At 51.5% G+C, this 22563-nt stretch overlaps 1 protein-coding gene across 1 annotated transcript in view; it reads right to left on the bottom strand.

Annotated features, from left to right (window-relative positions):
• LOC121603690 overlaps window positions 1-22563 on the bottom strand; it is a 35398-nt gene that overhangs the window by 751 nt on the left and 12084 nt on the right. Inside the window, exons 2-5 of the mRNA XM_041932790.1 lie at window positions 1784-2143; window positions 1174-1684; window positions 918-1079; window positions 21-337 (exon numbers count right to left, since the gene is read on the bottom strand). Of these exons, the coding sequence (XP_041788724.1) occupies window positions 21-337; window positions 918-1079; window positions 1174-1684; window positions 1784-2143 (1350 nt within the window). The remainder of the gene's footprint in view (window positions 1-20; window positions 338-917; window positions 1080-1173; window positions 1685-1783; window positions 2144-22563) is intronic.

Genomic DNA, 22563 nt, shown 5'->3' with positions numbered 1-22563 from the left:
CTTCCGAAAATTCCACTTACCTTCATACACTTCGTTTGCGTAATCGCAAGCCGAGATCTGGTAGTACATGATGTCCTGGGACTCGCACTCGGACGACAGCTTCGCGCACAGACCCTCATCGTCCGGGATGATGCCGGAGAACTCGCCAATGATGGGGCAGGGCGAGACAATGTCGTTGCTGTCTAGCCGACCCTGTGTCAACCACCGGTCGTCGTTGAAGTAGAAATCGTTACAGATCGTGGCAGTGTAGTTGGCCGACTGGCGGCTGCTTATCTGGAACTCGAACACATTCGTATCGCGCCGTTCGATTTTCAAACACTGGTACATCTCCTCGCCACTGTGGAAGAGAGAGAGAGAGCAGGAAGGCAAAATGATTCGTAACGGGCGAGAATTAGTAACGTGGGCCGGCTGCGTCAGCTGGTTCGATGCACAATGCCGTTCGCTTTACAAAGGCAAGCAAACAACAAAAGCAGCGAGGGCGAAGGGGCTTGCGAAACGATCGTGTACTTTCACTGGTTTTTCGTGGGGTGGTTTCGAATGAAAGGAAATGAGGTGCGTGTAATGAACGGAGGTGGTAATTTGATGCTACTTTTTTGTGTACTACTAGGCCACACCACCGCACCTGAGGCGGGATGTTGCTAATGGAGTTTGGCCCCAAGGGGAACGTAAGCGATCGAGCGTTTGCCGATCACTGCGGCAAGTGTAATGAAGGCTGACGATGGAAAGGGAGGAACTAGGGAAAGGTCCGGGAAAAGAAAAAGCAGCTTTTCGGCGTGAAATAATGAAGCATCTATTTTGATAATTAATTTAGTTTCGCAAACCTCGATGACTGATTTTCCCCATCTCTTCCAGAGAAGATTGCAATTAACTCCCCCCTCTTTGGGGAGAGTGAGCGAGTGAACGGTGGAAATAATTACCATTGCGTTTGGCTGTAGACGATGTACTTGTTCGAGTCGTGGTTGGTGTAGTTCTTGACGCATTTCATCGTGTAGGTCTTGAAGGTGTTGTGGTCTTTGTAGATGAGCTGGTTCTGATTGACGACCACGTGCTCCCAGCGCCCGATTAGCCAGCTGGGAAAGCTGCAGAATAAATTGCACAACAAAATTCACATTAGTTGATTCGTTGAGCTCTACCTATTAGCTGACGGATGAGTGATTGCACTAGACGACCTACCTGCAGTACTGTATGACTGGACCGAACTCGAGCGGGATTGGACGAAGTGTTAGGACTTCGTGATGGTACTCGCTTCCGATGCCGTTGCCGTTCGTGTACCGGGAGTTTGGATGGCGCACGTACTGACGCTCGATGGCGCGGCAGGTCGAGTCGCGACTGAACGAGATCTCGATTTCGCCCGTCTTCGGGTTCTCGGTGTAGGTGGCGCACCGATACTTGGGCCCCAGGTGCGACTCATTGCCCGTGCTGAGCAGTGCGAGATAGTTGCGATTGCCGAAGCCGCGCCAGTGCCCGAGACATTCGAACGTTACCTCCCGGTCCGGGAAGGCGCAGTTGCGGAAGCGCAAGTTTAACGCCGATCCGGACGGACAGTTGTCTACCTCCGATTCGACCGAATCACACTCGATGGCGTCCGCTGTGTCGCTGCTATCGACGCTGTACGTCATGCGATACCGGCCGTGGATGGGGCAGTATTCCTGTCGTACCTCTGCACCGTCCCACTCGTGGAATTCTGTAACGGGAGCAGCGAGAGAAAGAGGGAAAGGGATTGATGATTGATGATCCAATGATCTGAGGAGACTAAGCTGAAGTCTGGCAGTGGTAGACTTACTGTAAAGGATGATTTCGGTGTTTTTCGCCTCGTTCAGCAGATCGTCATCGGACAGACAGGAGGCGAGCGCTTTCTCCTCGTTGGTGTGACACTTGGAGAGGTAGTCCTTGTCGGCGGCCAGCACCCGCAGCACGTTTTTCGACACGAGCTTCAGGTGAAAGCAGCGATAGCAGCTCGCCTCCTCCGAGCCGGTCATCAGGATAACGTTGTTGTCGCGCCGTTTGTGACACATGCCCCACAGTGGGATCGCGTTCTCGGTGATGTTGACGCGGCTGTACCGCACCGCCCCCTCCGGCGTGACCGTATTCTGCGTGATGTAGCCGCCCTGGAACTCGAACGGGAAGTAGCAGGAAGCGTCACCTGCAAAGTCAAGAAGAAAGCGACGAAGAAGCGCAATTAGTGTCGGCACGGCGGTGGTTTGGAAGCTTTCCGTGAAGCACGCTGACGTGTCCACTTGGCGGAACGGAACGAAATGCATCCGCGTTGAAACTGTAGCGTCTTCCCTGCTCGCAGGCAGGTGCTGATCGTAGACGTTAACTGGCAGCCGGAGGTTGTCGTTGAGTCGGTGGCTTACCGGAAGCTGGCAAGCGAAACGTAACGAGAATGGTGGGAAAAGCGCCATCGGCTGTCCTTTTCGGCTGCCAATTTCATGGTCTGAGGGGTTCGTCGTCTGCGAGTGGCGCTGACGGTACACGGGTGAACGATCGGACGGCGTAGGGTTTCAGGGCAGCCAATGGTTGTTGCTGCTACAATGGCAATTAGAGACTGCAGAGAGATGCGCGTCAACTCTGCACTAACCCTTTCCCCCCACTTACCCCCTACCATCCCCACGGTCCAGTGAGTGTTTGTGGTACGGATCCTCTTTCTAACCGGAGCACACCACCCAAAGGGGGTTCCGGAGATGGTGCTGGGTGCAACGAAATGGAAAGCATCGGCCGGTTGCACTTGCACCGTTCGGCTGATGCAAACGAGCGAAGCCGTGCCTTTTAGGCTGCACCGCTTAATCACCATCATCATCCGTACGGGCCGATGCCGAGCTAAGCTTCGAACGCGGCTCGTTACTTTCCCAGCGAGCGCCACGCTCGCCGGCCAACTCTAAGCCCCCGGGTGAATGGCTGCGCGATCGTTCGATCGAGTGCGGCTGTTGATGGCCCAATACACCTGGCAGCGACCGTGGCAGCAGCAGCGGCGGCGGTGGCGGCCATCGGCTACTAACGGTGCGCTAAACTCCTAACTCGTCCCCTGTTTTCCATTGCGAATAGCAATTGCTAACGGTACCGATGCGCTCGGAATGAGATCGGCTAAGCCAGCAACAAAAAAAAAAAAAGGCGGAGGGTTGGGTAGGTAAATTGCATCCCACCCGGCGATGCGTTCTCTCGATCGCAGTACAGCTCTCTAACGGAGGCCGCGAAAGTCAGAGAGGGAGTGCATTGGAGCGATCGCGCGCTGTTCCCTGCACTTCCCAACCGTCCGCGTAGCAGTAGGAGGTGGCAATCGGCTTAATTAAATCAACTTTACGGGACTGCATCGTGTGCGCGCGCGAGCAGTCCTTTCTGTTGACAAGAAGTCGGTATGTGCAGGGACGAAGACGAAAATGAAGTTGCCCAACACAAAAACGCGAACGACGATCGCGAACGGGTCTGGATCGAAATTGAGTTTGGCGCTCGGAGGTGGACGTTCCATTTTTTTGCACCGCTCTTCCGATTAATTAGATTCCGACCCGCCAACGAACTCCAGCGGAGGAGGGAGAGGAGATGCACCAACCTGAACAGTTATTACTGTGTTTTTCTTCCCCATTTGCTGGCCTCTAAATGCTGTCATTAGCAGGCGGGCAGCAAAGATGAACGGTTCAAGATGAACTACTTAATTTTTCCTCCCCTTTTACATAAGCTCACAAACACATCGGAGCGGCGCGAGCGTGAGAATTGGTTTTGTGATCAAATAAAAGCGCTTGTCCCCTGGCGCGGCCACGGGTTTAGTTATTATGGATTCGTCACAGTAGTGGCGGACCCGATTCCCGCACAATGAGCTTTCGGTTCGGTGGATTATTGATTGGTTTTTCCTCCCAACGCGTTGTGTGAAGGAATGCTGCTGCAGCTGGATGATGGTCTAGGCCCGCTCGGTTCGCACCGGTTACAGTGGATTTAGTTTAAATCAATTCAATAGTTCTCCTACGCCAAACTAGAGCTCTGCCAGCCGCAACCAGGAAGAGTTGAGCTCATCTGGCACTGCGGTACAGACGACGTCTCCGCGCTTGGTTGCTTGTAATGCGATCGTGATGAGTAATGCTTTCGCCTCGCCAATTATTGGTTCTTGAGTTCAGGGCTCTGAATATGGCGAAACAATAATTCACCACCACGTACTCTCACCGGGACACGCGGGCCACAGATGCCAGATCGCAGTGGGCCTTGGCGCATCGGCGTGGGCCTCCGCGTTTGTTTGGGGTGATGTACACACCTTCTTCGGCTTGTCACGCGTGTGTGTGTGGTGATGGGTTTTGCGTAGGCGCGCGATCAGTTCACTCTTTGCCCGTGGCCCAGCGACATGATCACCACGGGCGAAGAAGCGCGGCTCGGTGAGGCCACAGGGGGCGGTGTAACGACGTTTTAATAAACAAGCCCATTCCCGGCGCGGACTGCATTCACCAACCGAGCGGCACCGCGCAACCTCTTATTGCTACGATTGCTTTTGCTCTCGGTTTGCTTTCCCGAATAGCTGATATGGAAAGACATTTTTCCTGCCCGGCTTGCTTTCTGTTTTGTGCGCCCTTCCTTTCCGGAACGCTGGCAGTGGGTTCGGGACCCGTCCGTGTGGTGGAATTTCTTGCGTAGGCGCTCGTCGAGCCTTGCTGGCACCGCAGCAATCGCCATCGCCCCGCTCGAAGGTACCGAAAAGATTATGCGCGCTGTCGTGAAGGGATATGAATGAGGCGAGACCTTGTTTGTCTTCCAAGAAATGTGCTGCTCGGGCGGAGCGGAAGAGAGACGTTCGGGCCCCGGGAACGCTGTGTGCTGCATTCCCAGGTTTCCTGTTTGGTGCGCTTGGAAAGCGACCGTACTCTGCATACGATCGGTGTCGCGCGATAAGCCGCCAAAAGCGACGCAGGGGCGCGCGCACGTACTCCAGAAAACATGGCACAAGCATGGAAAGTTAGAAGAGACATGCCCGGTACATGCCCATCGCAATGTGGCGATCGATCGAGTGGCGGCGATAAAAGCACACCCCTCTAAGCACCTCGGGATGATGTGTCCCGGCTCATAGAGCAACGGGAATAAAGACACGCGGCTGGTGGTCTGCGTAAAAGAGCCGATCGGGACGATAAATTAGTGGTTGTCGATTGCACCCGTACCAAGGCATTGCCCCGAACTGTCACACGAATGGGTTTGAGCGTTGTTTCCCGTCGCGTGGCGCACCTTCGCGTTCTCACAATGTCCACACGTGCTGGAATTCTTAAACTTTCCAACTCCGGGATCACTTCGCCGAAAGTCCGAGAGCAAGTAGTCAAGATCGTAGCGTTTGCTCCAGACAACTTCAACATTACCGCGGTTAAGGTAACGTCGTCGTTCTGATGCTGACCTCTGGGTTGGGTGGGTCTCGAGACCAACCCACTCTCCAAAATGGTGGGCCTTTCACACGGGCACACGGATGCCCGTTACTCATTGACATATTTTATGGGTGCAGAATTCGCGGATTGTCCCGCGGCTTCCCATCATTAGCCGGCTGAGAACTGAATTAATTTCCGGCAATATCCGGACGATCCTCAGCGCGCGGCTGTGAGAAATGGGCGAAAGGAGGCGAAAACAGAGATTGAATTCGAGCCGTTCGTTTCGACACCGAAGCTGGGTGCTAAGAAAAACGGGAAGTCCACGGCAGGTTGATTGACCAAAATATATGGATGAAAGATTTCGTCCATGCTGCAGGGCCTTTCTTTTCTTGTCCGATGGTTCTCCGCTTCCTTCTTATCTTCCCTACTGTTGGCCGGCTGATCGGAGGAAATCGGTATAACGGTGAGCAGACGGATGGAACATCACCTAATGGTGCCCGCGAGCGTTCCCGAAACCATCCGGCTGGATCGTGGCCCCGAATAATTGGCACATTGAATTCCGAACGTGGCGATTAGGAGCATGGCGTGTGATACGGACAAAGCGAACAACACGATCGCCGCTTCCTCTCTCGGCACGTTTAATTCGTCTAATTAACTTTCCTTTTTGGTGCGGATGCTACACATTGCGGCAAATTCGCGGCTACAACTAAAGTACGCTTGACATTTGCTCTGTTTGGTGTCCGTTGTTAATTTATTTGCAAATATACTTGGCGCTGTTGAGGGGATGTAGTTTTTCGCCATTTTCGTCTGGCAGAACACATCTAAGAACACTTGCTGCCGCTGTTGTGTAAGCGTCCAAGCCACAAGTTGTAATTTCCCACCTGCGGTGAGGCACACCAAAATCAATCAATAGCAAACATAATTTGAGTCGCTCGACTGACTACGATCGCCGTAGGAAGTAGAAACAATGAATATTTAAAAACCACAACGAACCGACCGAATCGGTCCGATGGATCACCGGGAAGAGGCAAACGCCACGGACGCGCGCCCGTCTCTAACTGTGTGCTCCGCGGTTGGTAACGTCCGGTGCAGTTGGCTTACAAATTGTTTCACTTGGTTGGTGGTCTACCGAACGCGCGGCATCATCGCGTCCAACGCAAACGCGGGATGGATCGTCGATCAAGTGGAAAACGATCAACGATTGGCCGGGTTTTTCGGTTGCTGCTTAAGGAGACCGTCGACGGGATTTTAGCTCACGATTCTTACTCGAGCGCCTCGCTACTTCCAAACTGTCGCACGCGGAAACGCCGGCGGGCTTGGAGCAAACACAAAAAAGGCAAAAACCAGGAAGACAAATGAGAAAATTAACCAATCATTCAGATGTTGTTTATTATTAGGTTCGTTTTCAGTGTGTTTGTTCGTTTTTGGTTGCTGTTAGCTCACACGAAGAACCAGGGAAAGCTAGCTGGATGGGACGGTTAGGGTATGGGATTTTCCCGAACTGACCTCTTTTCGGATTCCATTCCATGTTTGCAGCCATTTCCCTCTGTTTGCACCCCTCCTGGGAAGGGCTTTCTTCACATCCAAATCTGGCGCTGGTGCAAAAGGGCTGGCACCGATGAAAAGTGGATCGCCCGGGTGCTAAATGCAGTCGGGGCTTTGCTTTGTTTTCTCGTTAATATCTTTCGTTATAGTGTGGCACACCCTTCCCCCTAGTCCCCTTGAGCTAAAGCGAAGGGGGTTGTTTTTTATGATTATTTCTCCGGGGCCCTAGACACCGTACGATTTGTGTCGGTTTTATTCGGTGGCAGACGGGTACGAACACAAACACCTTGGAAGAGGTTTCCAATCTCTCCCCTGTTTTTTCCCTACTGCCGGCTTCCGCCAAGTGACTTTTAGTGCGGATTTATGCTGCGAGAACCGGAGCCCACAAGAAGAGGGGACACACAGTTTGTGAAAAGCTCGGGAAATTGTTGTAAAATGCGAATGGTGTTTCCCAAACGGCTGAAGTTCGCAGCAAATGAATGGAATGTGTAGCGACTGCACTGCACAGGGGACAGCAAACAACGAACCATAAAGCAGGACAAAAAAAAACAAGTGCAGAGGCACTATCCTCTCATCGGGACAAAGTAGCAAATAAATACATCACCACCACCGCTGCCACCGTCGGCAGAACATCATCAACACGGCGCTTTTTTCTTCTCTCTCCAACTTCTCGCTGAAGAAAGAGTTGCTTTCAGTTTGCGTTCCACCGGAGTGGCCGACTTCTGCAACCCTTGATGAGCTACCCCACGGCATGCTCGGGCACTACCAGCCACCTTCTGGACCCCCGGAAGATGATTATGCCGCGCGTTTGCAACGCTGAATTCGCATCCATCAAGTGCATTGGGTCGGGTGGGGGTCGTGCGAATGGAGAATGGAGCGTGAAGGCCCCCCAGCTTAAATGGTAAGCTCTTTGCGGATAATGTTCGCACCGCAACCGCGCACCACCTGGCGCAAAGAGATGTACAAATAATGCTGCACTTTAAATGTATCGCGCGGATGGAAATAGGAACTGGCCAGCTCCCTCCAGTTTTTTTTCATTTCCCATGGGAATAGACGTTTTGGACACGCAGAAGCTCGGCGCTGGTTGACAATAAACCATAAAGTTGCCGCAAATGACTAACCAACAACAAAAAAAGCAGCCACTGAAGGTACATTTGGCCATGATTGTGGCACTGGTGCAATCTGTTTTTAAAGATTGCTTACATAAATAGCCTGAGACCCTGGCGTTGAATTACCAAACAGATCGTAAAACCCAAAACGGCCATGTTGCCTATAAAATTATGCATCTCAATCGCACGCGTGCATGTCGTGAGAGTGATCAAACGAGAGTTCCGTTTAGTCTACAAAAGGCGCGATATGGAAGCAGCAGCAGCTAAAACCATGTCAGACTGTTTGTTTCCTCCCCGGGACCCGTTCAATCGGATCGAAATGATGGTGTGTACGGTAGCGGTTCTGCTCTGGTTGCTACCTGGGGCTCACGCTAGTAGCGATATTCGCTACAGACAGCGGACTATCGAGCGGCGATCGCCTGCCAACATCTTCCTCCTTGCAAACATCTTCATCGCTGACGAACCGATCACAATCGGATAGAAAATAGGAAACTCATCCTCAAACACTCTCCTCCCGTGGGCTTTGCTTTGTGCATGGTTTTGTTGTTTCCTCTTTTCTTACGATACGCCCGATGGCTGGCTGGCAATGTTTTGTTTGCTGGTGCTGCGGTTGCAACCATCCCAGCAGTGGCAGAGATGGTGGTGCATTACTCTTACTCACTGCCCCGTGTGTTCGTTGCCATTCAATATTTTGTATTCGTAAAGTGTGTGTGGATTGTTTTTCTCCCTTTGCATTACTTTCGTTGCTTATTGTGTGTTGCTGCTGTTGATGCTGCTGCTGCTACTACTCAATCAAATTCCAATCCTCCTCGAGCGGCGGCGGAGAAAATGCTCTCCATTCACAAGGCATAGGACAAAAACCTTGAAATCAAAACCCTCTCCGCCTTGGCCGTGTTAAAAACGAGCGGAAACTAAATCGACCCGACGATCGAGGAAAGGGAGAACAGAAGAAAAAAAGGTCGATGGCAAAAGAGCACCCTCGTGGGCAAGGTGATTTGACCCCAGCGGGAACAGAGGGAAGGAAATGCATATCAAAGCCCATTTGCTTTCGAGCTCTTTGCTGTTTTTCTAGCTTTATTTCTTCATTGATCAGCCTGCAGCAGTGATGCTTTTCTACCGGCGATCGGACTGTTGGATGGATCGGTATGGATCTTACATCCGCAAGTCATCCCGAGACATTCAGCAGGTAATGCAAAAGGGCCTGCTTTCACCACACATTAACGTGGCCGACCTTCCGGTTTTTTGGGAGATGCATTTTGGAGGACTTTGCTTCTCCGAAATAGAGATGGAAGTCGTTTGCCCTGCGTGTGTTTCAAACACCGTATAATAATATCATTTGATAGCATGCCCGGAAGTTGCCCGACGACTCCGTCCCCAGAGCCCACTTAGATGATCCGTAAAGGCGGCCGTTCGGCGTAATGGTTCTTAAATGCTAGAATAATATCTCAATTTTAGACCCTACAATCCCCTTCTTGACCATGCACAGGGGTTTAACTCGCATTGTACCTGCCATCACAAACACCGTACCGCATTCCACCGAGCCTAACTAAAAAAACAAAAACGAAACGATCGCAATTAACGTGCGAGGAATCGTCATGGACCTCCGGAAGGGAAGTAAAACCCCCGGCAGCGGCGCTCAACACTCCCTCCAAAGGCAGAGAGAGAGAGAGAGAAAGAAAAGTACAACCAAGAACAATCATAAAATGACCAACACAGCCGAACCGGAATGCTTCTCTCCTGCGCTGCACGGGTGAGCGGCCGAAATAAATAATAAAAAATGCCGCCGGGTTTTGTTTGGTGCTGCGACGACGCGCACAACCCGGTAATTAGATCGATTCCCGGGCCCGGGTTGGTCAGAAAGCTGAAAACCCGCAAACGAAGGCGGCGGCATTAGCAGCAGCAGCAGTGTTTGTGGAACCGCTCTGGAAACGTATGGGAGGCGCCTCCGACGAAACGAATGTCTCTGTTGGTGGTGCGGCACCGAAAGTGAATGTTAAGAAAAGAAAAACCATGCTGGGGCTCGATGTTAGGAAGGTAAGGAAGTGCCCAGGACTCGAATGGATAATAAGCAGCTCGTTGCGGAACGACAACGGGCACCCTTACGTCTCTATAATTAGGCCGGTTTGGATGCCGGTAAAAGAAACGTCCCAAAATAGCCGAAAAGCCGAAGAATCCTTCGTCCCTTTCCTGAGCATTGGGTAGATGGTTCGAATCCGCTGGAGAGGCGCTTGATGCTTCCATTTGGGTAAGACGTCATAGAGGGATCTCATTTCGCAAGCGCGGACTAGCGAGAGCCTTTGGCATTATCATTTCGTTCTGGAAATTAACACACGGTGGCCACCCAGGACAATGTTTCCTATGTTCCCGCGCCGCGCTCGATCACGACCACATGCACAGCCGTTCGACCGGAAACACACGCCTGCATACCATGCGCTAATGAGCCGAGCTTTATGGCGCGCACCGATGTCTCGGGAAAGGTTATAGTTCACTGCTTCCTGCTTTACGCAGGCGTTTTTGTTTTTGTGGACCCTCCACCGGGTGTTCCGCCATCGGAACTGAGCGGTAGCGTTCAGTGAACTCCGATCAAAAATCTCCACCATTTATTGATGGTTCAACGGATTTTCGGGCACTCGCGCAGGAAGTGGCACCGCTTGCGCTCCCAAAAGTTGCGCCAAACCCAAACTTTTTTTGGTTGCAAATTTGGCCCCTCGCGGTGGAGTTTTTTTTTAATTTTGTTGTTGCGTGTGTTGTATTTTTCTCAATTATGCTTTGGAAAGCGCATATCAAACCTGCCTTTGGCCTATTTATGTGTGTTTCGTGCCGAATGTAAAAAAAAGCTCTACAAGGTTGATATTGATGAAGTCGGCTGGAAGTCGGCTGGTTGTTGTTTTGGTGTAGCCGGATTTTATTTTGTTTTATACCACTGCTACTTAAATTGCAACTCTGTGCAAACCTTCATCTCTGGGCTGGTGCCAGTGCCCCTTCTTGCCGCACCTTCACGCCACGCAATCATAAATGAACTGCGCGAAGGTTTTTTTCCTCTTTCCTTCTTTTCGGTGTAATCGGGCGGATTTAGCAGGTGGATGGTGGAATAAAATAATGAAAATTACTGACGCAAGCAAGTGCCACTTTTCACGTGATTTGGTAAAACCGGTGCGTTGGGCAAGCCGTGGGTATGGGCGCCGATCGAGCTTGTTGAATGAATGAATCGCAAATTGCAGTTTTTGGGTGAACTTTTGCTTTTCGCGGGGGTCCGTTGGGTGAGGTTGAAAAACATCTCGATTAAAATTACCACCGCCACTAATCAAGCAATCACAGGCACAGGCGGAGAGTGTTGTTACCTGTTCCTAACTAACTCGATGCTTGATCATGCTTGTTCCGTTCAAGCCATCATCGCCGTCGCTTTCGTCGCCTTTCTCAGTCCGATAGAGCCTAGGCGTTCTATCAAACGTTGTCCGACGCCGCGGTGGTTTACGACGCGATTTTCGAGTCAACGAGCGCAATAAACCGTTTCGTTCTTCGTCCACTGTTCGTACCAAATTCTTTCCAAAAGATTGGAAGCCTCTGCGATGCTGCAATGCTGCTGCGATCACTATCCCTTCCCGGTCCCAACGCGTGTGCGCCAACGCCAAAGAGATCCAAATCAAATCATTCTGTTAAAAGTATGCTTGTATGCTGTTAATTGGATGTTGCTGCCAACTGGGGCGGGGGAAAATCATGGCAAGAGAAGGAAATGAAATAATTTCCAAACTACCACAACATGCTCTTCCTGGCTGATAGAAGTAAAGCAGGGAGAAAAATAAACCAACGCGTACGTGTTATTCAGGTCGTCGCACGGGAAATTACGCTCCCTTTGCAGGCTAGTGCGCATCAATTTCGGGTAGAGATCATCTAATTTCCGAGCGAATCTAATGCCTGACGATGTGCGTGTGTGTGTGTGTCGAGGTTTTATTTCACCCTAAAATCACCTTTCCTGCCCTCCCGTGGGGCGTAACTTTCTCTATTTGGGTGTGTTGTTGGGTTGATTTTACTTTTTTTATGATGATGATGATGATGATGATGGAACTCTGTGTGCACGCCAATCGCTCGCCAGATCGGGTCGCGATTGAACGATTGGCCCCCTTGTTTGCTCTGAGGGTTGCAAGTGAAGCGGCTGGGGAAGAGCTTAGTGAGGATCAAATCTCGCGCGAACGAGTTTAAACAATTCGCGATCATCCCCGGGGTTGGATCGCGCGATGAAAAGGCAGCAAAAAAAGCAGCCAAAATGCCAAACAGCACAACACACAAAACAAATCCTCGTGCGCTCTTCCGACATGGCGCTGGTACTTGGAACATGTTTTTTTATTTTCAAAAGCACTAATGCGTTGGCGAATCGTGGCGTGGCTGGCCCTCTGTGTCGCACCTAGCGTTGGAGGGTTTTGTCATTCGAGGCCGCGTCAAACCTTGCACGGCTAAAATCCAATTGTCATGTTGCGGGCGAGCACGCTAAGCCGAAAATCCTCTCTGAGGCACTCTAAGCCACTCCAGCGGGTTCGCCCGTTCTCACCGTCGTCGCCCGATCGTTCGGGATCGCGGGAACTGGAAGGAACTTATGTATGGTGGCATAACCTCCGCTCGCAAGCAGCCTCACAAAACAGCCCCTTGCGTCGAACGGGCTTGTTCGTTCGACGAATAAATGTTTATTGTGATACGATTAATTTTAATTTGATGTTAGATTTAAGTGAGCAGATTAGAATCATCAATCACGCCAGTCGAAAGTGTCGAGCGTGTAGTGGTCGTAGCTGAAGCTGAAATAAATAAAAAAAGATCTGAGAAACCGGACTCCAAGGAAAGCCGTCCAGCACGACGATCGCGACGAGATCTCGTTCACTTATATCCACTTCTATGCCGTTCCTGTTCTTCTCCAACCACCGGGCGGGAAAGCAAGTCCCCGCAATAGCCGTCATCATCCTGGATGGGGTTGGTCGCCCGGGCCTGGAACCACAACTCCCGAGGCGCGAGATCTAATCGCAGTTGGGCTGAACTGGTGCACGCCGAATAAGGCGCTGGTGCTGGTGCGCTCGGTGGTGGTTCGGATGCTCGTGAGCAATTGTGTGCGAATCGACACTTGCGATCGCGACAATCCCTTCCCCGGCCAGCTCCTTAAACGGATTTGCACCCTGCTGTTGGGGCGGTTTTGCGATAAAGCAGAGCACACAGTTGCCTAACCATTTTAGGAGGTATCATAGGTGCAGAAGAAAGTAGACCAAGTGGGATGATGGCGTGCGCTTATGAGATGGGTGGTGCGCAGCAGCAGCAACAGCAGCAGTTGCAATGCACGCCAAAGGCTCGAAAAATCAATATCCGGCTCAAGATGTGCGGTTTGGAGCAGGCAGAGCCCACTAATGGAGCAGGCCCGGTGCCGATTGGAACAATTAAACCATCCAAATACTGTGAGGCTCGATCGTGCGTGCGCCGCGCCGGGCGGAAACTACGGCACGCAAAGGAAATCCATATCCACATTCCAACCAGGGCGTACGATCGCTTCGACCAGGCTGAAGCACTTGAACGGAGATTGGAGAACCATTTTACAGCTGCTGTCTGAGGTAAGTGGCGGCGGTGGTGCCGTTTGGGCCTGCTTTTTCCATTTCCTCCGATCGGTTTCGGTCGGTTTCGTGCTAGTGCTTTTATGTTTCTTACGAAATAATTACGCTAGAGAGTCTCGGAGGCCCGCAGGCAAGAACCACAGTTGGTTGGGATTTGGTACGCGCGCGTGTGTGTGTGTATTCTATTGCCTAAACCACATAATTTTCGACGTTGCGAGCAGGCTCTTTCATCCTTCATCCTCATCATCCTCATCATCATCATCATCGATGCGTCCATCCCTGGTGCCCTGTTGTTAACGGGGCCACGGCGAACGGACGAAGCAATAATGCGAGCGCGAGCCCGAGCCAAGAAGGCCACTTATGATTTGGAAGATGATTTGTGGCGCTTGTGCTGAAAGGCTCATCTGGCCGGGCGGGCTAGTTAAGGCGAACGTGCAGCGGCGTCCGGGGGATCCTTTAATTCGTTTGCCTTCCTTTTCGGGGCCAAATTTTGCACTCCCAAAAGAGCAGCAGTCCGAAACGGGGGAGAAGAAATTGTGCCGGAAGGGATGAACCGCGATCGCGACACAAGGTCAACAATCGATCATCGTTCTATCAAGCTTTTAGCTTTCGCTCGGATCGTAGGCTTTTTTTGTTGGCAAATGTGCCCATTGTGAACAGTTTCGATTTCCTTTTTCGGGACGTTGTCGTCGAAATGCGCAAAGTGTGGTTTCCGTTCCCAAAAACCCACCCCAAACCCATTGCTGCTGCTCCCTGCCCCATCCTCCGATGAAGACATCGCAGGGGTGAATTAAGGCAAAAGAACGTTAGCCAAGCCGGCTTCTTCAATAACTCATGCGATTGCACATGACGCACGACTTAATCTGCGCCGTACGGCTAGAAGCGAACGGAAATCTCCTTAAAAAAAACTCACACACACGGTGAACGAAAAACACCGTTTAGAGCTTAGCGATCGCGATCGTTGTCTGTTCGTTCGTTCGCTTTTTGGGAGCTTTTGTGTGTATCCGTCCAGTGCCACGGCCATTTCTAGCCGCTTGTTCAACCCCCTCGGAACCATTATTCCAGCGGCGAACGAACCAACGATCGATCGATCGATCGATGCGGTAAAAATGGCCGATCCAGCCGATACACGATCACATCCATCCCAGCGCTCAATGGGAAGCGAACGCGGGGCAGTTGGAATATTTTTTAATTATATGCTTCGATAGACATTAATAGAATTAAATGGTAAGCGCATGTATTTCCTTTGCAGCTCTCGCCCCATCAAACACGGCGTGACTAATCCTGGCTTTCCTCCCCACGGTTGGCAACATTCGGCCTCGCTCTCTCTCTCTCTCTCTCTCTCTCTCTCTCTCTCTCTCTCTCTCTCTCTCTCTCTCTCTCTCTCTCTCTCTCTCTCTCTCTTTCTCTCTCTCTCTTTCTCTCTCTCTCTCTCTCTCTCTCTCTTTCTCGCCTTGTAAAGGGAAAGGTTTCACGGTTTGTGGTGGTGGGCTGGTTGCCTTTCAACATACGATCCAGCAAGTCACAATTCTATGTGCCAGCAGCGGCAGCCGCTCGTATAAGCCGTTGTGTGCTCCGATATTTTCGTTCGCTCATCGCATTCCAGTCCCACTGCCATCCGAAAACCGAATCGGAAAACAATCAAGCTGGGTTGGTGGAGGGGAAAGGGGAAGCGGGGGACGTATACGTGCGCTTCCTGTGGCGTTTCCGAGGCCTACAGGGCAATTGCTAAGCATCCTCGGGGGTTGTGGGGTGGAAACTCGCAGTCCGGATAAGATTAGGCGAGCTTATTCGAAGATATACGTGTGTGTGTCTGCGTTTGTTTTGCGCACCGAAGCATAACTCCGGTCGAGATGGAGTCCAAACAGCAACAGCGACAACGGCAAAACAAAAACAAAAAAAAGTGGAAACAACGTGCTTTCTTTTCCCGTTTTGCGCGTTTTGCACTCCGCAACCGAGAGCGTTCAACCTCTCGGGGGTATGTGAGCGGCTTTATGGCTTCTTCTCGGGCAAACGGGCGAATAGTACAAATAGTGCGAAAGATATGCCGGCCGCCTTCGTACGCCCGCGCGTGTGTGGCTCTGGTGGGAGGAAAGAGAGAGAACGGCCCACGAATCTATGCTTGAATGCTGTCGCTGTTAATATGTTACATTTCGACCGCCATATCGACCTCCACGACGAATCTCACGGTGAGTTGCTTTCTCGCTCTCCAGCCCGGCGGTGTGTGATCTGCAGCGGAACTCCAGCATTCAAATCGGTCGGTTAACTGGGTGGAATGTCTTTCTCGTAGTGGGGGGAAAAGTAATAAGATAAGCAGTCGAAGAAACCTTTGCCGCCTGGTTGGGTGGTGTTGCGGTGGGTGTACATGTTTATTTATCGTTTTTACCCGCGAACAGCCGAGCCCACCGAGCACTCCAGCGACACTGGGCGCACTGTGCCTTTTTATGCTACTTTCTTTGCTACTGGCCAGGGAAAAACAAAAGAGTCAAGAGAAGGTAGCAAGCAAATGCCATTGCGAGTGGCGGGAAAACTGGAGCGCACCTCTTTGAAGCAGCTTTTCAGGTACAGAAATTCTAAGCATATTCGCCCCCGGTTCGTACAAATCGTGTAATTGTGGTGCGGGTTTTCTTTTGCTTTTTGCACTGGCCAGTGAAAAAGAGCGGCCCGGCCCCGGCCCATCGATGGAATGCCGGTCGAAAGCTTGGCCACCACATCGGGGCCGTTCCGTGGGCACCTTCCTCCAGTCGATTGGCCATCGTTTTATTGCATGCGAATCAGATATGAGCCATGTTTGGGCGCAGGCAAGTGTGTGTCTCGTGCAGCGCAGGTTCCCTTTGCACTCCGCTTGCTATGCTAAAAACCGGTGGATCTTTTCCGTCCACCCGCCCCGTAAGATGCAGTGTTTAAGATTTATTTATCATCTCATTCTCGGGCACACGTTTCCCAGCTCTCGCGGCACGACGACCGGGACGACCGGGCGCGTGGTACAGACGCCGAACAGGTTCTCGCTTGGAAGTCGATAATAACATTTTACGAGCGCACGTTGAATCTCGCGACCTCACGGTTGGTGTGGAGCTCGCGAAATGCGAACCCCGTGATCTAAGTAGCCGATTTACAGGCCATTCCGGCCTTTATCCTGCTTGTTTCATCATTTTCCGCATTACGTGCTCAGCGTCTGCCTCTCGGACTTGCGCGAGTTTTATACACGCTCCGGAAGCACAGCGAGTGCGCAAGATTAACGACTAGAGCGAAACCCATCCTACGTACCCGGGAGACCCTTTGCCCCTTCCCCCGATGTCCCGTTGTTCCGTTGTATTCCAGGCTGACAGGTCCAGTTTTATGGCTCTCCGGTTTTCCACGATCCTCCCGGTCGCTCGTTCTTCTCGGATTTGGGGGGGACCAAAGCCCTGATTAACCGGACAATGTCAGGTGCTGCTCGCTTACAAGAAGCACCGAGGTTTAACGCATTAATGATCGTAGCCCTTTACTTTCGCACACTCCCCGCAGGCACTTGCCCTCGGTCCAGCTTCCAGCCGAACGGACGGAAACATAAAACTATGCTTCGCAACGGAGGTATTCTTTTTTTTCGTGTGTGTTTGTGTGTTAACCAGAAAGGTACATTCTAGTGGCGGTGCGTGCCCTTGTGGCTTTCTGATGCAGTTTGGCTTTGCTTGCTTGTGGTTGAGGGGATGCGTATTTTTATGCAAAAAAACCCCTCCCCGGCCTGGTGTCAGTTTGTCGCAAAAGTCGATAGTCCATGCGACGAAGCAATAACCCGTTCATCGTGTGGACAGAACGGTCGGTGTAGAGTTACCTGAGCTGGGATGCAGCAACGTCCTCTATCTCTGTCTCTCGGAGCAGTTTCGTATTAAATTACCCCAGCATCTAGCGCTCGGCAAACACTCCACGGACTCTGGGTATCGTCTTCACCTAGAGCCCGGTACCGAATTTCTCGCCGATGAGGCAACGAACGGGTGATACTGCTGCAGCATCTCCGGTTTTCGCTCAGGGGATCTATTTATTCGTTCGTTGCTCAGTTTGGCAACTTGAAACTACAAAAAGAAGGCTCACGATGCGATCGTCCGCTCTGTGAAGCGATGGGTTAAAAATAAAAATGATGTGTCCCAGACGCGGCACAATTGAGATGCCGGATGTCGCTTGTCCTGCTCCCTGGCGGTCTATTTGAGACTTGAGGACATCTTCACCCTTTCAGTCAGCACTGCTGCACCTTCATCCTTCCCCTCTTCGCCGAATCAACAGTTTGACATTCGCAAGTGCTCTTCTCGCAGCTCTCGCCTTCATCGAACACTCTACACCGGCACCAAAAGTGTCAGTAGAAGCGGCAGTACCCAGCGACTATTATGCGGTAGCGAATTAGGTACTCTGGTGGGAAGGTACGGTGTGCCACGAAAACAACAGTAGTAGTACGGCACACAGCCGCAAGAACAGTAAAAAACGACATCCTCCAGACGACGCTGACGCCACTGCCCGATCGAAAGCGGGTGATATTGTTATTTGGTGGCCTCCCCCCGGTACCAGAATTCTTCCGCATGCTCCCGTTTCGTCTTGTGCGCTCCCCGACGCTCAAGGACCACTTGAATAGTGCGCGTAGGAGCTTTCTTCAAAAGTCTTTTACGGCAACGGTTTTTTGTTGTTTTGCTTTGGCGATAGCGTGTAGGCGCTGACGGGTAGACGAGACGGACCAAAACCACATTCCGGTAAGGTCCCGTGCGGCACCGAGTGGCACTGCGAAGTGGTTGTGTGAATGGTTGGAAAAGTACGACGCGTCGAGCACGCCCAACAAAAAACCTTGAAAGAAACCTTTCGCTTAATGGTGATGGTAACGAATTTGTAATCAATCTTTCAATCATTGCGCCAGCCCTGAGGGGGTGGATTCTAGTGGAAGGATTTTAATTTAAAATACCCTCGCCAATGGATTATTAGGAAGCTTCTGTAATCCGACGAAGAAGAAGAAAAGGAAGGATGCTTGGGTGGTTGAGGAAACACCCGAACAGAAAGGATTGAAATAAAATTCATAGATGTAATGGGGAGGTTGATTGTCGTCGATCAGGATTGCTTTATGGGCAAGTCCTACCCCCTCATTTTAATGAAACGCGTTAACGGATGTCATCGGGTTTGGAAGTGTGGAATGGTATAAAAGGGACGTTTTTGTTTGGGAGTTCTGCAGCAAAAGCAAAAAAAAGGCACGATTACCGGAAGTTGGTGATATCGGATCGGATCCCAACTAGACGACGCTTTGATTTATCGCTCCAAAAAGGACTCAGGAACCTTTTTCAGACGACCACGGGACAAAAGTCTCCCAACTTGTGTTCTTCTATTACCATCACCGCCAACGTGCTGCAGACCGGTAAAATCGACCACAAAAATGTTTCAGCCATCAAAAATATGCTCCCGGCGGCACGGAAAGGGCTCATTGGGACAATACTGGGAAGTGCAATACCGTACCGGGAACGCTGGTCTTGGGCGTGCGGTAGTCCCTTTTGGGGAAAAAAGCGGACGAAACAAAAAACCTGAACCATCAAGTATCCGATTTCATATTTGATCGGAAGCCGTCATCGGACACTTTTGGACGCTTTGGTTGAAGGGATTTTTGGCTATACTTTAAATATGCTCCTCTTCGGTCTTGGAGGGTTTTTTTTTTTTAATTCGCAAACACGTACCAGAGGGTTCATGCTGGGCGTCGTCTTGTGTCGGGCGAGAGTGTGTGCAAATATTAAGCAAGAAAATGGGGTTCATTTGGAGCTGATTTGTGCTGGGTTGTAACTTGAGCCTGATGTTGCTGGTTGAAATTCTCAGCCGAATAAACTTCCAAGAGGTACTCATACACACACACACACACACGTACGCAAATGTGTGATGGTATGTAAGACAGGAAAGTGTGTCCTTCCCAGGCGATAAGATCTCCGCTGTGTGTGGGGAGTTGTGTTATCTGCTGCACGGCATGTTACAATATTTGCTCAAGGTTGATCGGGCTCGGCTTTAATGTGAGACATCAAACTAAAAATTGACATCTCTCCGCCCATAGTGACAGAGGCAGGGGGCGCACAGAGGCGGCTTCACAATCGGAATGCGGGCCGCCCGCTCCGGTTACGTGGGCGCGCGTACGCTCGAGCTTTATCTTAAACAACCGTAATGGGAAAAATTCCACCTTTATTGTGTTTACCTTTGTCTTTCGGGTTGCCCGGTTTGGTGTAGTTTCTTCACCTGGCGTTGGGTACTAATGGGAACTGGTTACCCACACCCCTCCCGGACTTCCCAGGCCGCTCCAGCAACCGGCCAAAGGCGTGCAGGGGTGAATGCTCGATTTGGGGTGTATGTTTTGACGTTTTAAGCTTTAGAAATGTCATAAATTTCGTAGCGGCCGCCCGTGTGAACCTCACAGGAACCACTCCCGTTTTGCCCGCTTGGCAACAGGCGAGCAAACGGTCATTGCTCACCCATTATGAGCTTTTGTGCGAGCGGCAGAGGCTGAAATAATCACCTCTTTTCCCCAATCTTTTCGCCCCGTGTTATCGTGGTGTCGTGTGCGATGTTGGCGAAAACTGCAACAATCCGGGCCATGAACCCAAACCTCCAAGGGGAAAACACACCGCACACAAAACAAGGTGTGTAGCAGTATGCCCCGTGCTGTGAGCAACGGGCACAATCCATCGCACAGCGGGACGGATGCTCAGTTCTGTGTGGATTGTGACTTCGATCGAGCTGCGTTCGACGTTCGACAAAGTAAAGCAAACAAGCTGGAAGCTCACGCGCACCACCGGTTCTTGAGGTTCGGCGGGCGCGTGCTTTCGCGTGGTTTGATCGACAGTAATCGTATGCAAAGTACCACGATCTGCACAATGTTGTCCGATCTGTCCGAAGATGGGTAGCCTCACATGTGGTCTGATCGAAGCAGAGAGAGAGAGAGAGAGACAGGGAGGTAGAGACGACGAAAGAGACTGAAGGGAGGGATCTCTGCTGGAGAATGTCTTCATTGCCAATGTCTCTGGAGTTCTGTCCACGCAGTACAGCAACGATGAGGCTGTGCGCTGCTTGCCGACCATTCATGGGAAGATATTTGTATTCTCCCGTAGTCTTCGAACCGATGATGAGCGCAAAAATGCCCAGTAAGCTTGTCTTCCTGTCCCGAGGCGGGGGGGCTTGCGCAACTATCATTAGGCCATTTTGTACACCGGGCACAGGGCATCTTGCAACGAACGCGGCCTCTGCTTTCATTAGCGGGAGCTCGCGTTTAAAACGGAGATGAAAAAACACACACACGCGCTGTCCGAGTCCACCGAGAACCATGTAAATTAGTGCACGGGAAGCACCCGGTCGACGCGTACTTCATCCCGGATCGGATTCGTTCGACCTGGAACCTCGCCCGGAGATTCCCACAGGCATCGCCGTCGTTAGTCGTTAGGCGACGCGTCAATTGCTGTGCTGTGCTTGTGCGCGAGAGCTGCGTTTTGGTCAGCCCCAATCGCTTGCGTCCGTAATTGATGAGCCGCTGGGCTTGGGACGCTCAACACGTCCGCGGAGTAGCAATAGCCAGGCCTGGCTTCCAGTTTCTCTCTTTGGCCTACATTCCGCTTTACTGCCCCTCTGTCATCCTAGCAGCTAGGTTCGATGGATGAGAACCCGAGGGAATCGATTTGCTCGCTGGACAGCCGTCGGACTTTGCTCTATAAATTAGAGCTCGTTCGTGTAGGGGAAGGTGTTCGACTTTGGGGAAGATTTGAGGTCATGCTCTTATGGTAGCCGGAGCCCGAAATGAGATTAGTGCTTTGAAGGCATCGCACCGGATGCAAACCTCCATCGATGGTTCGCAAATTTTAGTTTCGTAGTCTCTGGATGTACCCAAAAGTAAAACCCGGCTGTATCGGTTCGTTACGCACGATCGAGTCCGGCTACGGGATGGCTCTGGCTCTTAGTTTCGTTTTCCGGCTTTTGCAGAACAGTGTGCGAGTTATTGCTTCCTTCAATACAACACTCATACACGTCTGCCAAAGGGCCTGATGGTTTCGCTCTTGTCTACCCTTGGAAACGTCATCTTGGTACGTAGGACCGATCGGACGGTGGCAAAACCACATCAATCCTTCAAAGCCGCCTCGATCCAGAAGAAGACACACCAAGCAGTGATGCAGGAAGGAAGTCATAACTTCATTCCCGCTCGCCCGCCGTCAGACTCGGCGGACCCACCGTGTCGTAGAGATTTATTTCTGAACAGTTCCACATCAGATCGCCATCGCCTACCAGAAAAGAAAGCACCAGATCTCAGGGTGCCGTTGTTGGTTTTGTTTATGGCTGTTAGTTTGGGTTTGCTTTCTCACTATTCCGCTTCCTGTCCGCGCTGGAGCTGGGAATCCAATATTCAGGGTCAAAACTTCGATTTTTATGAGCTCAATCAAGCGATCATAAAAGCAATAATGCGAAGTAGGTAAACATGTCCGATTGCATCTGCGCTGTCCGCACCGGGGCCCCGGTGCTAGATGCTCCGATCCGATTACCACCCGTCGGGCGGCGAGATTGATGGGACTGGGAAGTAGCGGCCTGCCCGCTGGCGGATCGCGCCCTGCTGGTGGCTTTGTTTGGAGCGTGTACGAGTGTTCGAGTTTTTCTTTCGCCCTTTTGCGGCGTTTGATGATCGGCTCGGGGCACACTCTAGTTGGGCACTTTATTGGCATCGAGCGAGAGATAGCAGAGCTCGCTCTGGGAGGGTGCGTTGTGACAACAGTTGGGGTCTCTGATGATGGGGTTTCATCTTTCGTTGCTTTCACCGCGATCGGCAGCATCCGCCACCGATACCGGGCAGTGATGCGAGCACAGGTGAACGATAAATGTCGATCGCCCGCCGGAGGCACAATGATCGATACGAGGGCGAGCATAAATCAAGCGCACGGAATTGACGCGATCGAGCCGTCGAAATTATAGGCTTTTCCTGCGCCTCTCGCTTCTCGCCACCAGGGCACAAACCAAACACGCAGTCACTGGGCC

This window comes from Anopheles merus, chromosome 2R (genome assembly GCF_017562075.2).
Source record: "Anopheles merus strain MAF chromosome 2R, AmerM5.1, whole genome shotgun sequence".
In the NCBI taxonomy this organism is placed as follows: domain Eukaryota; kingdom Metazoa; phylum Arthropoda; class Insecta; order Diptera; family Culicidae; genus Anopheles; species Anopheles merus.
Note: the sequence above shows the minus strand (reverse complement) of the source record. Positions and strands in the feature narration are given on the sequence as shown.